Source organism: Haemorhous mexicanus, chromosome 38 (genome assembly GCF_027477595.1).
Source record: "Haemorhous mexicanus isolate bHaeMex1 chromosome 38, bHaeMex1.pri, whole genome shotgun sequence".
Taxonomy (NCBI): domain Eukaryota; kingdom Metazoa; phylum Chordata; class Aves; order Passeriformes; family Fringillidae; genus Haemorhous; species Haemorhous mexicanus.
The window spans coordinates 141194-156558 of NC_082378.1; the positions used below are offsets into that span (position 1 = coordinate 141194).

At 38.9% G+C, this 15365-nt stretch overlaps 2 protein-coding genes across 3 annotated transcripts in view; one reads left to right on the forward strand and one right to left on the reverse strand.

Annotated features, from left to right (window-relative positions):
• RUSF1 (RUS family member 1) overlaps positions 1 to 11635 on the forward strand; it is a gene marked incomplete at its 5' end in the record, with an annotated part of 36560 nt that extends 24925 nt beyond the window's left edge. The window contains 4 exons of the mRNA XM_059872817.1: positions 3303 to 3373; positions 6553 to 6714; positions 9400 to 9477; positions 11450 to 11635. Of these exons, the coding sequence (XP_059728800.1) occupies positions 3303 to 3373; positions 6553 to 6714; positions 9400 to 9477; positions 11450 to 11547 (409 nt within the window). The remainder of the gene's footprint in view (positions 1 to 3302; positions 3374 to 6552; positions 6715 to 9399; positions 9478 to 11449) is intronic.
• A 1457-nt stretch (positions 11636 to 13092) lies between these two features.
• LOC132341328 (sodium/glucose cotransporter 2-like) overlaps positions 13093 to 15365 on the reverse strand; it is a 39981-nt gene continuing 37708 nt past the window's right edge. Inside the window, exon 15 of one of the 2 annotated variants that reach the window (XM_059872812.1) lies at positions 13093 to 13203. In XM_059872812.1, coding sequence (XP_059728795.1) covers positions 13106 to 13203 — 98 coding nt within the window. In that variant the 3' untranslated portion in view covers positions 13093 to 13105. Of the gene's footprint in view, positions 13279 to 15365 lie in introns of both variants that reach the window. The other variant, XM_059872811.1, reaches the window with a different exon arrangement.

The window sequence follows — 15365 nt, forward strand, 5'->3', positions numbered from 1 at the left end:
ATGAGTTTTAGGGCCGTTTGGGGATTTTTTTGGAGGGAATTTGTGGAAATTTTTTGGAAATTTTGGGACTTTTTGATGAAATTTTTGGGGATTTTTTTTGGGAATTTTTCTTTTAATTTTCAGGGGGATTTTGGGTGATTTTTGTGGGATTTTTTAAAAATTTTGTTGGATTTTGGAGAGGATTTTTTGCTAAATTTTTGGGATTTTTGAGGGGAATTTTTGTCAAATTTTGGGAGAATTTGGGGGGAATTTTGGAGGATTTTTGTGGGATTTTTTTTTTTGGAATTTTGAGGAATTTTTATTGGAATTTTTTAGGGAATTTTTTAGGGAATCTTGGGGGGATTTGGGAATTTTTTTTTAATTTTCTGGGGTATTTTGGGCTCTTTTGTGGGATTTTTTTTAAAATTTTGTGGAATTTTGGGGAAAATTTGTGGGAAAATTTATGGGAAATTTTGTGGGAATTTTTGGGGAATTGTGGGGGGAATTTTTGTCAAATTTTGGGAGAATTTGGGGGGAATTTTATGGATTTTTGGATTTTTTGGGGGGAAAATTTTGTTGAATTTTTGTTAAATTTGGGGGGAATTTTTTTTAATTTTGGGGATTTTTGGGGGGGGGAATTTTTGTCCAATTTTTGGAGAATTTTTGTTGAATTTTGGGGGAATTTAATGGAAAATTTTGGGGGAATTTTAAAAAAAAAATTGGCAATTTTATGGGGATTTCTTTCAAATTTTGGGGGATTTTTGAGGAATTTTGTGATAAATTTTTGGGTGATTTTTGGGGGAATTTTTATTGAATTTTGGGAGAATTTGGGGGGAATTTTGGGGCAGTTTTATGGGAATTTTGGGGGAATTTTTGTTGAATTTTTGTTGAATTTTGGGGGAGTTTGGGGGGAATTTTGGAGCAATTTTTTGGAATTTTATGTGAAATTTTGAGTGATTTTATGGGGATTTCTTTCAAATTTTGGGGGATTTTTGAGCAATTTGGTGGGAAATTTTGGGGATTTTTTTTTGTATTTTTGGGGGAATTTTTGTTGAATTTTGGGAGAATTTTTTGGGAATTTTGGGGCAATTTATTGTGGAATTCTTTGGGAATTTTGAGTGATTTTATGTGGATTGTTTTTAAATTTGGGGGATTTTTGAGGAATTTGGTGGGAAATTTTGGGGATTTTTTGGGGATTTTTTGGGGATTTTTGGGAGAATTTTTGTTGAATTTTGGGAGAATTTGGGGGGAAATTTTTTTGGAGTTTTATGAGAATTTTTTGGGAATTTCTGTAGAACTTTTTGGGAATTTTTTGTTGAATTTTATGTGGATTTCTTTCAAATTTTCGGGGATTTTTGAGCAATTTTGTGGGAAATTTTTGGAACTTTTTGTTAAAGTTTGGAAGAATTTGGGGGGAATTTTGGGGCAATTTTCTGTGAAATTTTATGTGAAATTTTGAGTGATTTTATGGGAATTTCTTTCAAATTTTGGGGGATTTTTGAGGAATTTTGGTGGGAAATTTTGGGGATTTTTTTTGGATTTTTTTGTCGAATTTTGATGAATTTTCTGGGAATTTTGGGGGAAGTTTTTTGGAATTTTGAGGGATTTTATGGGGATTTCTTTCAAATTTGGGGGGATTTTGGAGGAATTTAGTGGGAATTGGGGGAATTGTTTTGCTTTTTCCCAATTTGGGGATTTTTGGGCGATTTTGGGGGGAATTTTTGTTGAATTTTGGGAGAATTTGGGGGAAATTTTGAGGGTGTTTTATGGGAATTTTTGTTGAATTTTTGTTAAATTTTGGGGGAGTTTTATTGGAATTTTATGGGAATTTTGGGAGAATTTTTTGGGAATTTTGGGGCAATTTTTTGTGGAATTTTTGTTGCATTTTGAGTGATTTGATCGGGATTTTTTTCAAATTTTGGGAGATTTTTAAAGAATTTGGTGGGAAATTTTGGGGATTTTTTGGCGATTTTGGGGGAAATTTTTGTTGAATTTTGGGAGAATTTGGGGGGAATTTTGGGGGAGTTTTATGGGAATTTTGGGGAATTTTTGTGGTATTTTTGTTAAATTTTTGGGGAATTTTGGGGCAATTTTTTGTGGAAATTTTGGGAATTTTGAGTGATTTTATGGGGATTTCTTTCCAATTTTGGGGGAATTTTTGAGGAATTTGGTGGGAAATTTTGGGGATTTTTTTGGGATTTTTTTGTCGAATTTTTGTCGAATTTTGGGTGAATTTTCTGGGAATTTTTGGGGGAAGTTTTTTGGAATTTTGAGGGATTTTATGGGGATTTCTTTCAAATTTGGGGGGATTTTGGAGGAATTTAGTGGGAATTGGGGGAATTGTTTTGCTTTTTCCCAATTTGGGGATTTTTGGGTGATTTTTGGGGGAATTTTTGTTGAATTTTGGGAGAATTTGGGGGGAATTTTGGGGGAGTTTTATGGGAATTTTGTGGGAATTTCTGTGGAATTTTTTGGGAATATTTTGTGGAATTTTATGGGGATTTCTTTCAAATTTTGGGGATTTTTGAGCAATTTTGTGGGAAATTTTTGGAATTTTTTGTTAAAGTTTGGAAGAATTTTTTGGGAATTTTGGGGCAATTTTCTGTCGAATTTTTGTTGAATTTTGAGTGATTTTATCGGGATTTTTTTCAAATTTTGGGAGATTTTTAAAGAATTTTGTGGGAAATTTTGGGGATTTTTTTGGGATTTTTTTGTTGAATTTTGGGGAATTTTCTGGGAATTTTGGGGGGATTTTTTTTTGGAATTTTGAGGGATTTTATGGGGATTTCGTTCAAATTTGGGGGATTTTGGAGGAATTTAGTGGGAATTGGAGGAATTGTTTTGCTTTTTCCCAATTTGGGGATTTTTGGGGGAATTTTGTTGAATTTTGGGAGAATTTGGGGGAAATTTTGAGGGAGTTTTATGGGAATTTTGGGGGAATTTTTGTTGAATTTTTGTTAAATTTTGGGGGAGTTTTATTGGAATTTTATGGGAATTTTGGGAGGATTTTTTGGGAATTTTGGAGCAATTTTTTGTGGAATTTTTGTTGCATTTTGAGTGATTTTATCGGGATTTTTTTCAAATTTTGGGAGATTTTTAAAGAATTTGGTGGGAAATTTTGGGGATTTTTTTGGATTTTTTTGTCGAATTTTTGTCGAATTTTGGGTGAATTTTCTGGGAATTTTTGGGGAATTTTTTTGGAATTTTAAGGGATTTTATGGGGATTTCTTTCAAATTAGGGGGGATTTTGGAGGAATTTAGTGGGAATTGGAGGAATTGTTTTGCTTTTTCCCAATTTGGGGATTTTTTATCCCATTTTCCAGCGAGGCCGAGCTGCGGAAAGCTCTGGAATGCGGCGGCCGCGATTACATCATCGTGCTCCGCCCCTCCCGAGGTGGGCAAACCCCAAATTTGGGGCAAAAAAGGGGAAAATGAAAAAAATTTCAAAATTCTGGGGGAAAAAATCCAAAATTTGGGGGAAAATTTACGAAAAAATCTAAAATTTTGGGAGAAAATCCAAAATTTTGGGGGAAAAAGGAAAAAAAAATCCAAATTTTTTTGGAAAAAAGGGAAAAATATTCAAAATTTGGGAGGAATCCAAAAATTTGGGGGAAAAAAGGAAAAAAAAATACGGAAAAATCTAAAATTTTGGGTGAAAATCCAAAATTTTGGGGAAAAATTCCAAATTTTTTTGGAAAAAAGGGAAAAATATTCAAAATTTGGGAGGAAAATCCAAAAATTTGGGGGAAAAAGAACAAAAAATTCCCAAAATTGCAAAAATTAGGCAAGAAAACTAAAATTTTGGGGGGGAAAAAGAAAAAAATTTGTAATTTTGGGAGATAAATGAACCCAAAATTAAAAAATTTGGAAGGGAAATCCTGAAATGTGGGGAAAGGGACCCAAAAAGTCCCAGAAATGCCAAAATTTTAGGGGAAAAGGAGGAAAATCCAAAATTTTGGCCAAAAAAATGCCCCAACATTTCAAAATTTGGGGAAAAATCCAAAATTTTTGCGAGAAAATCCAAAATTTTGGGGGAAAAAGGGGGAAAATCCAAAAATTTGGGGAAAATTTCAACATTTTGGGGAGAAGAAATCGCAAAATTTGGGAACAAAGGGACCCAAAGTTGCAAAATTTGGGGGGAAAAAAATCTGAAAAATTGAGGAAAAAGGACCCAAAAAATTCCTGAAATTGGAGGGGAAAAAAGATAAAAAAATTTTGGGGGAAAATGGGATTTTTGGGTGAGTTTTGGGTGAGTTTTTTGTGAGTCTTGAGTGAATTTTGAGTGATTTTTTGGTGATTTTGGGGTGAATTTTGGGCGATTTATGGTGATTTTTTGTGTGACTTTTTATGATTTTCTGTTGAATTTTCAGTGAAGTTTTTTGTGCATTTTTGGTGAATTTTGGGTGAAATTTTTGTGATTTTTTTGGTGAATTTTTTGAGAATTTTGAGTGATTTTTTTGGTGATTTTTCTGTGAATTTTGGGAGATTTTTTGGGTGATTTTTCTGTGATTTTTTTGTGATTTTTTTGCTGAATTTTGGGTGAATTTTGCATCAAATTTTCATGAATTTTGGGTGGAATTTTTCGGGAATTTTGGGTGAATTTTGGGTGATTTGGGAGTGAATATTTCATGAATTTTTGTTGACTTTTCAGTCAATTTTTTTGTGATTTTTTGGTGAATTTTATGTGAATTTTGGGTGAATTTTTTGTGATTATTTTGTGATTTTTGGATGAATTTTGGGTGGAATTTTTTGTGATTGATTTTGTGAATTTTTGGAGAATTTTGGGTGATTTTTTTGTGAATTTTGGGTGATTTTTTGTTGTTTTTTTGGTGATTTTTAGGTGAAGTTTGGGCAATTTTTCGGGTGATTTTTCTGTGAATTTTTAGTGATTTTTCTGTGAATTTTGGGTGAATTTTTGTGATTTTTTTGGTGATTTTTAAGTGAATTTTTTGCTGATTTTTGGATGAATGTTGGGTGATTTTTGTGTGAATTTTTTGGTGAATTTTTGCGATTTTTTGGTGAATTTTTTGAGAATTTTAAATGATTTTTTGGTGATTTTTGGGTGAATTTTGGGTGAATTTTGCATCAAATTTTCATGAATTTTGGGTGGAATTTTTGGGGAATTTTGGGTGAATTTTGGGTGATTTGGGAGTGAATATTTCATGAATTTTTGGAGACTTTTCAGTCAATTTTTTGTGATTTTTTGGTGAATTTTATGTGAATTTTGGGTGAATTTTTTGTGATTATTCTGTGATTTTTGGATGAATTTTGGGTGGATTTTTTGTGATTAATTTTGTGAATTTTTTGGAGAATTTTGGGTGAATTTTTTTGTGAATTTTGGGTGAATTTTTGTTGTTTTTTTGGTGATTTTTAGGTGAAGTTTCGGCAATTTTTCGGGTGATTTTTCTGTGAATTTTTAGTGATTTTTTGTGAATTTTGGGTGAATTTTTGTGATTTTTTTTGGTGATTTTTGGGTGAATTGTTTGTGATTTTTGAGTGAATTTTTTGCTGACTTTTGGATGAATTTTGGATGATTTTTGTGCGAATTTTTGCTGAATTTTTGCGATTTTTGGATGAATTTTGAGCAAATTTTTCGGTGATTTTTGTGGAAATTTTGCGATTTTTTGGGTGATTTTTGGGCGATTTTTGAGGTGACATTTTGGTGATTTTGGGGTGAATTTTTTGTTATATTTTTGGTGAATTTTGGGTGATTTTGAGAGAATTTTTTGTGAATTTTTGGAGACTTTTCAGTGAATTTTTTCATGAATTTTGAGTGATTTTTTTGTGTTAATTTTTGGAGAATTTTGGGTGATATTTCTGTGAAATTTTTATGATTTTTTGGTGAATTTTTTGTGATTTTATTTCGTGAATTTTGGGTGATTTTTTTGGTGAATTTTGGGTGAATTTGGAGTGAATTTTTTGTGAAATTTGAGTTGTTTATGATTATTTTGTGAATTTGGGCTGAATTTTCTGTGATTATTTTGTGAATTTTGGGTAATTTTTTTGGTGATTTTTGGGTGATTTTTTTTGTGAATTTCAGGTGAATCTTGGGTGAATTTTAGGGAAAATTTTTGCTATTTTTTGGATGAATTTTTCATGTTTTTAGGTGAAGTTTGGGTAAAGTTTTGTGATTTTTTTTGTGATTTTTTTGGAGAATTTGGGGTGATTTTTAGGTGAATTTTGGGAGAATTTTTTGTGATTTTTTGGTGAATTTTAGGAGAATTTTGGGAGAATTTTGGGTGAATTTTTTGTAATTTTGGGGTGAATTTTGGGCGATTTTTGGGTGATTTTTTGTGCATTTTTGATGCTATTTTTTATGAATTTTGGGTGAATTTTTTGTAATTTTGGGGTGAATTTTGGGTGAATTTTTGGTGAATTTTGAGTCAATTTTTGGTGATTATTTGGTGATTTTTGGGTGAATTTTTTTGGTGATTTTTGGGTGAATTTTCCCCGCTATTTTTATCCCTTTTTTCCCAATTTTCCCCATTTTTTGGGCCATTTTTTCTTCCATTTTCCCCCATTTTTCCCATTTTTCCCTTTTCTGACCCAATTTTGTCTCTCTCTTTTCCCCAGGCTGGGTGGGGGTGGGGCTCCGCCGCGAGGCCCCGCCCACCTCGCTGCTCCTGGCCTGTGCCCAGGCCCTGCTGCTGGAGCAGCTCCTGGGGGCGGGGCTTGGCCAGGCCACGCCCCTGGGGCGGAGCCTGCAGCCCCTGCAGAGGAAACTCCGCAGCTGCCGTGAGGAATTCTGGGAAATTTTGGGGAATTGCAATGGGATTTTGGGGTTAAAATTGAATTTTTGGGGATTTTTTAGGAATTAAATTGGGATTTTGGGGATGGATTTGGGGGATTTGGGGAATTTTTGGGAATTTTTGTGGAATTTTGAGGGATTTTAATGGGGGTTTTAGGGGTTAAAATGGGAATTTTGGGGTTAAAATTGAAGTTTTGGGGAATTTCAAGCAGATTTGGGGGTTAAAATGGGATTTTTTGGGATTTTTTGGGGGTAGATTTGGGGAATTTGGGGATTTTTTGTGGAATTTCAAGGGGGATTTTGAGGTTAAAATGGGATTTTTGGGGGTTAAAATTGAATTTTTCGGCTTAAAATTGAATTTTTTGGGATTTTTAGGAAGTAAGTTGGGATTTTTTGGGATAGATTTGGGAAATTTGGGAATTTTGGGGAATTTTTGTGGAATTTTGGGGGATTTCAATGGGGATTTTGGGGTTAAAATTGAATTTTTTTTTGATTTTCAGGAACTGGGATTTTTTGGGGGTAGATTTGGGGAATTTGGGGAATTTTTGGGGAATTTTGAGGGGTTTAAATCGGATTTTTGTGGGGTTAAACCTTTGGTTTTAATATTTGAGAGAAATTTGGGGGATTTTGGGGAATTTTTAGGGAATTTTGGGAATTTTTTAGGATTTTTGGGGGGAATTTTTTGGGAAATTTTAATGTGGGTTTTAGGGGTTAAAAATGGGAATTTTGGGGATTTTGGGGGTTAAAATTGAATTTTTGGGGATTTTTCTGGAGTTTTCTGGGAGTTTGGGGGAATTTTGGGGGGATTTTTGGGAATTTTTTGGGATTGATTTGGGGAATTTGGGGAATTTTGGGGAATTTCAAGGGGGATTTTGGGGTTAAAATCGGAATTTTGGGGTTAAAATAGAATTTTTGGGGATTTTTTGGGGATTTTTTGGGAGTTATTGGGAATTTTTGGGGGATTTTTTGGGGGAATTTTGGGAATTTTTTGGAATTTTTGGGGGTTTTTTTGGGTAAATTAAATGAGATTTTTTAAAAGGATTTTCTAGGAAATTTTGGGAATTTTTAGGGGGAATTTTGGAGTTAAAATGGGATTTTTTTAGGGATTTAAATGGGATTTTTTTGGGGGAATTTTGGGAATTTTTGGGGGAATTAAATGGGATTTTTTTGGAGGATTTCTGGGAAATTTTGGGGGAATTTTGGGGATTTTTAGGGATTTTTTTAAGGGTTTAAATGGGATTTTGGGGGGAATTTTGGGAATTTTTGGGGGGAATTTAAATGGGATTTTAATGGATTTTTTGGGGAGGATTTTCTGGGAAGTTTTGGGGATTTGGGGGAAATTTTTTGGGGAATTTTTTTGGTGAAACTTGGATTTTTTTGGGAGATTTTTAGGGGTTTAAATCGGGATTTGGGGGAAATTTTGGGGAGGGTTTAAATTGGATTTTTTAGGGGATTTTTGGAATTTTTTTTTTTTTTTTTTTTTGAATTTTGGGGAATTTGGGGAATTCTGGGTGGATTTGGGGCGGAATTTTGGAAATTTTGAGAAAATTTGGGAGGGGAATTTTGGAAATTTCATCAGAATTTTGGGATGAATTTGGGGAATTCTGGGAATTTAGGACAGATTTTGGGGTGAATTCCGGGAATTCTGGGGGGAATTTTGGGAATTTGGGACAGATTTTGGGGTTTATTTGGGAATTCCAGGATTTTGGGGTGAATTTTGGGAATTTGGGGCAGATTTTTGAGTGAATTTTGGGAATTCCAGGAATTCCAGGTGGGTTTTGGGGTGAATTTGGGGAATTCTGGGGTGAATTTGAGGAATTCCGGATATTCCAGGCGGATTCTGGGGTGATTTTTGGGTATTTTGATAATTTGGGGTGGATTTGGGGTGAATTTGGGGAATTTTGGGGGGAATTTTGAGTATTTGGGGAATTTGGAGCAGATTTTGGGGTGAATTTGGGGAATTTTGGGGTGAATTTTGGGAATTCCAGGTGGATTTTGGGGTGAATTTGGGAATTTCGGGAATTTGGGGTGGATTTTGAGGTGAATTCCGGGAATTCTAGGGCAAATTTCGGGCGGATTTTGGGGTTTATTTGGGAATTCCAGGATTTTGGGGTGAATTTTGGGAATTTGGGGCAGATTTTTGGGTGAATTTTGGGAATTCCAGGAATTCCAGGCGGGTTTTCGGGTGAATTTGGGGGATTTTGGGTTGAATTCTGGCGATCCCGAGAATTTGGGGGTAAATTTTGGGGTGAATTTTGGGAATTTCAGGAATTTAGGGGTGAATTTTGGGATGAATTTGGGGAATTCTGTGAATTTGGGGCAGATTTTGGGGTGAATTCGGGGAATTTTGGGGGGAATTTGGGGAATTTGGGTGTAAACTTGGGGAATTTTTGGGTGGATTTTGGGAATTTTGGGGTGAATTTGGGGAATTTGGGGGTGAATTTTGGGACTTTTGGGGTGAATTTGGGGAATTCCGGGAATTTTGGGAGGATTTTGGGGTGAATTTTGGGGAATTTGGGGTGGATTTGGGGAACTTTGGGGGGAATTTGGGGAATTTTGGGGGGAATTTGTGGAATTTTGGGGAACTTTGAGGTGAATTTTGGGGAATTTTTGGGTGAATTTGTGGAATTTTGGGGCGTTCCGGCCCTGACCGGGTCCCTCCCCTCCCCCAGCGCCGGGCGCGGTTCCCTGGGGGGTCCTGGCCGAGACCTCGCGGCTCTTCCGGGACCTGGGCCCCGCCCTCCTGCGAGGTTGGTGCCGCCTCTGTCGCGACAGAGCGCCCGAAATCGCGATAAAACATAAAAAAACCCCACTTCCGGTTCACTTCCGGGTTCTACTTCCTGCTTCCGGTTTTCTACTTCTTTTGCAACTTCCGGGGTTGAGAATGATGTCACTTCCTGCCGCACTTCCGGTTTCACTTCCTGTTTCCTCTTTTGTTGTTTTGGAGCAGCTTTGGGGGTGACTTCCGGTGCTGGTGGTGACGTCACTTCCGGCGGCACTTCCGGGTTGGGGATTGGCGGTTTTGGGGGAATTTTGGGTGGATTTTGTAATTTTTGAGGGGAATTTTGGGGATTTTGATGGATTTTGAGGAAGTTTTGGGGAAATTTCTGAGGATTTTTGGAACGTTCTGGAAAATTTGGGGAGAAATTGAAGCAAAAATTTTGAAAGAATTTAAGAGAAATCTGAGGGGTCCTGGGAGGAATTTGGGCGGAATTTTTAGAAATTCGGGCAAATTTTGGGCGATTTTGTGGAATTTTGAGGAAATTTGGGTGGAACTTGTGGAATTTTATGTGGATTTTGTGAAATTTCGGGGAAATTGGGGGAATTTTGGGTGGATCTTGTGGCATTTTGGGAAATTTTAAGCAGAATTTGGGGAATTTTGGGGAGATTTTGTGGCATTTTGGGGAATTTTTGGTGGATTTCTGGGAATTTGGGGACCTTTGGGCAGAACTGGTGGAATATGGGGAAATTTCGGCGATTTCGTCAAATCTGGTGAAATTTTGGGTGGATTTTGTGGAATTTGTGGGATTTTTGGGGGGAATTTTTGGTGGATATTGAGAAACTTGGGAAAATTTGGGGCAAAATTGTTGGGAGTTTGGGGAATTTTGGGCAGAATCGGGAGAATTTGGGGAAATTTTGTGTGGAATTTGAGGAAATTGGGAGAATTTTGGGCAATTTTGTGAAATGTTGAGCAGAATTTTGTGGGGATTTTGGACGATTTAATGAAATTTAGGGAACTTTTGGGTGGATTTTGTGAAATTTGGGGAAACTTTGGGCAAAATTTGTGGAATTTTGGGTGATTTTGTGAAATTTTGGGAATATTTGGGCACAATTGGTGAAATTTGGGGGAATTTGGGAAAATTTTGGGCGGAATTTGGTGACATTTTGGGCGGATTTTGTGGAATTTTGGGTAATTTGGGGGAATTTCTGGAATTTGGGGGAATTCTCAGTGGATTTTCTGCAATTTAGGAAAACTTTGGGCAGTTTTGTGGACTCTCAGGAACGTTGAGAGGAATTCGAGGGAATTTTGGGTGGATTTTGTGCAATTTGGGAAAAATTTGGGGCAATTTGTTGGAATTTGTGGGAATTTGTGGGATTTTGGAGGCCTGGGGTGGAACCGGGGCTGATTTGGGCAAATTTTGTGAAATTTGGGGAAAATTTGTGGATTTTGTTGGAATTTTGTCGAATTCGTTGGAATTTGGTGAATTTCCGGTGGATTTGAGAAAGAAAAATCCCCCCCCAATCCACTTCCGGTGTCACTTCCGGTTTGTCGCTTCTGGATTGTCACTTCCGGGTTGTCACTTCCGGGTTTTCTGCTTCCTGGATTTGGCTTCCGGGTTTTCACTTCCTATTGTCACTTCCGGGTTTCCACTTCCTGCTTTTTGCTTTTGGGTTTTTCACTTCCGAGTTTTTGCTTCGGGATCCCCACTTCCGGTTTCCCACTTCCGGTTACCCCCTTCCGGGTTTTCATTTCCGGGTTTTCGCTTCCGGATTTCCACTTCCGGGTTTCTACTTCCGGTTTGCCGCTTCCGATTTTTCCACTTCCTGGTTTTCACTTCCGGATTGTTAGTTCCGGTTTTATACTTCCGGGTTTTTACTTCCGGTTTTCCATTTCCATGTTTTTCCTTCCGTGTTTTCATTTCCCTTTTTTTTACTTCCGGGTCGGCACTTCCGGGTCGGCACTTCCGGTTTCCTCTCTCACGGCGCTGGCGCCCCCTGCAGGACTGGAGGCCGCCGGCTGGGACACGCGGCGCCCCCTGCTGGCCGTGGACGAGTGGCGCCTGGAGTGGGCGGAGCCACAGCCAGGCCACGCCTCCTGAGCAGAACCACGCCCCCCAATGCCAAGCCACGCCCACTTTTGGGATTAAAGGGGACGGAACGGCCCCGGAAAATAAAAATTTTCTGGAATTTGGGCGGAATTTTGGCGTTTTTGGGTGGAAATTGGGGAAATTGGGGAGATTTTGGGGGAATTGGGGAGATTTCGGGGGATTTTGGGGAAATTTTGGGGGAATTGGGGAAATTTTGGGGGATTTTTGGTGGATTTGGGGAAAATGTTGGTGAATTTTGAGGAGGATTTTTGGGTGGAATTGGGGGAATTTGAGAGGATTTTGTCCAATTTGGGGCCAAGTTTGGGCGGGATTTCAGCTTTTAGGGGTAAATTTGGGGGGAATTTGGGGGGTTTTGGGAGATTCCCGGGAATTTTGGGGGGATTTGAGGCAATTTGGGGGAATTCTGGTTGGAATTGGGGAGAATTTGGTGGATTTGGGGTGAAAATGGAGGAATTTGGGGAAGATCTTGAGGAATTTGGGGAAGATTTTGGGTTCAAAATGGTGGATTTGGGTCCATTTTGGGTCATTTTGGGTCATTTTCATCCCATTTTTCACCATTTGGGGTCACTTTGAGTCGATTTTGGGTCCCTTTGAGGGGATTTTGGGACAAGTTTGGGTCAATTTTGGGTCATTTCCATCCCGTTTTTCACCATTTTTGGTCCTTTTTGGGTAACTTTGGGTCACTTTGAGGGGATTTTGGGTCAATTTTGGGTCATTTTGGGTCAATTTGGGGCATTTCCATTCAATTTTTCACCTTTTTGGGTCACTTCGGGTCATTGTGGGTCAATTTTGGGTCATTTTTGGTCATTTTGGGGCAATTTCCCCCCATTTTTCGCCAATTTGGGGAAATTTTGACTCAATTTTGACCAATTTTGGGTCATTTTGGGGAATTTTGGGTCGATTTGGGTCAATTTTGGGTCTTTTTGGGTCAATTTTGGGTCTTTTTGGGCCATTTGCATCCCATTTTTCACCATTTTGGGTCATTTTGGGTCCGTTTTGGGTCACTTTGGGTCTATTTGAGCAATTTCCATCCCAGTTTTCACCTTTTTTTGGGGAAATTTTTGGGTCCATTTTGGGTCAATTTTGTGTCGATTTTGGGTCACTTTGGGTCATTTTTGGTCATTTTGGGGCAATTTCCCCCCATTTTTCACCACTTTGGGGAAATTTTGACTCAATTTTGACCCATTTTGGGCCATTTTGGGTCAATTTTGATCAATTTTGGGTCATTTTGGGCCATTTCCATCCTATTTTTCAACATTTTTGGTCCTTTTGGGTCATTTTGAGAGGATTTTGGGTCACTTTGGGTCAATTTTGGGTCACTTTGGGCTCATTTTTGGTCATTTTGGGTCATTTCCATCCCATTTTTCACCATTTTGGGGAATTTTGGGTCCATTTTGGGTCCTTTTGGTCAATTTGGGGCCATTTTGGTTCATTTGAGGCGTTTCCCACTCCGTTTTTTTCTCCTTTTTTCACCATTTTTGGGCAATTTTGGGACAAATTGGAGACAATTCAGGATTTGGAATCCATTTTGGGTTTATTTCCGGGGATTTCAGGCAAAATATCCCCACAGGAAGGAGGCCACGCCCATCAGCACCAGGGCGTTGATGTTGACCAATCGGCTCCATTTGGGATCCTCGGGGGGCGGGGCTTCCACCGAGGCTCCTCCCATCTCTTCGGCCACGCCCCCTGCTCCAGGCTCCGCCCCCGGAGCCGCTTCCAAGTCTGGAATTGGGGGGAAAAAAAAATTGGGGTTAAAAAAAATCCCAAAATCCCCAAAAATTTGGGGTCCCAAATTCCCCAGACCCCCAAAAATCCCAAATTTGGAACCCAAAAAACCCCAAAAATCCCAAATTTGGAACCCAAAGACCCCAAAAATCCCAAATTTGGAACCCAAAGACCCCAAAAATCCCAAATTTGGAACCCAAACCCCCAAAATTTGAGCCCCAAATTCCCCTGGACCCTCCAAAAATCCCCAACATTTTGACCCCAAAACCCCAAAATTTGGGTGCCCCAGACCCCAAAATCTCAAATTTGGATCCCAAAATACCCCAAAATCCCCAAATTTGGGGTCCCAAACTCCCCTGGACCCCAAAAATCCCAAATTTGGATCCCAAACACCCCAAAAAATCCCAAATTTGGGTCTCCAAAACCCCAAAATTTCGATCCCAAATTCCCCCAGACCCTTAAAAATTGCAAATTTGGATCCAAAAACTCCAAAATTTGGGTCCCTGAGACCCCAAAATCCCAATTTTCAACCCCAAATACCCCCAAAATCGCAAATATTGCTCCCCAGATTCCCCAAAACCCCAAAAATCCCAAATTTGGGTCCCCCAGACCCCCAAAAATCCCAAATTCGGATCCCAAAACCCCAAATTTGGATCCCAAAACTCCAAAATTTGGCCCCAAACCCCCCCAGATCTGGGGTTCCAAATTCCCCCAGACCCCCCCAAAATCCCAAATTTCCATCCCAAATACCCCCAAAATCCCAAATTTGAATCCCAAAAACCCAAAATTTGCATCCCTGAGACCCCAAAACCCCAAAAATCGGATCCCAATTACCCCAAAAATCCCAAATTTTGAATCCAAAGACCCCAAAAATCCCAAATTTGGCCCCAAACCCCCAAAATTTCAGAGCCATAGGACCCCAAATTCCCAAATTTTGACCCCAAACTCCCAAATGTGGATCCCAAACCCCCAAAATCCCAAATTTGGATCCCAAAATCAAAATTCGGAACCCAAACCCCCAAAACCCCCAGACTTGTATCCCAAAGACCCCAAAATTTGGATCCCAAAATCCCAAATTTGGCCCCAAACCCCAAAAATTCGATTCCAAAACCCCGAAAATCCCAAACTTGGATCCCAAAGACCCCAAAAAATCCCAAATTTGGGTCCCTCAGACCCCCAAAAATCCCAAATTCGGATCCCAAACTCCCGAAAATCCCAAACCTGGATCCCAAAACCCCAACCCCCCCAAATTTCGATCCCAAACTCCCAAATTTGGATCCCAAAATCCCAAATTTGGATCCCAAATCCCCAAATTCGGATCTCAAAGACTCCAAAACTCCAAAATTTCGATCCCAAACTCCCAAATTTGGATCCCAAAGACCCCAAACTCCCCAATTTGGCCCCAAAAATCCCAAATTCGGATCCCAAATCCCCAAAATTTGATCCCAAAGACCCCAAACCCCAAAATTTGGCCCCAAACTCCCAAATTTTGATCCCAAACTCCCAAATTTTGATCCCAAACCCCAAAATTTTGATCCCAAACTCCCCAATTTGGCCCCAAAAATCCCAAATTTGGATCCCAAAGACCCCAAACTCCCAAATTTGGCCCCAAACTCCCAAACTTGGATCCCAAACCCCCAAATTTTGATCCCAAATCCCCAAATTTCGATCCCAAAGACCCCAAACCCCAAAATTTGGATCCCAAACTCCCCAATTTGGCCCCAAACTCCCAAATTCGGATCCCAAACTCCCAAAATCGGATCCCAAAGACCCCAAACTCCCCGATTTGGCCCCAAAAATCTCAAACTCGGATCCCGAAGACCCCAAAACTCCCAAATTTGGATCCCAAATCCCCAAATTTTGATCCCAAACCCCAAAATTTGGATCCCAAACTCCCCAGTTTGGCCCCAAAAATCCCAAATTCGGATCCCAAAGACCCCAACCTCCCCAATTTGGCCCCAAAATCCCAAATTTGGATTCCAAACTCCCAAATTTTGATCCCAAATCCCCAAATTTTTATCCCAAACCCCCAAATTTTGATCCCAAACTCCCCAGTTTGGCCCCAAAAATCCCAAATTCGGATC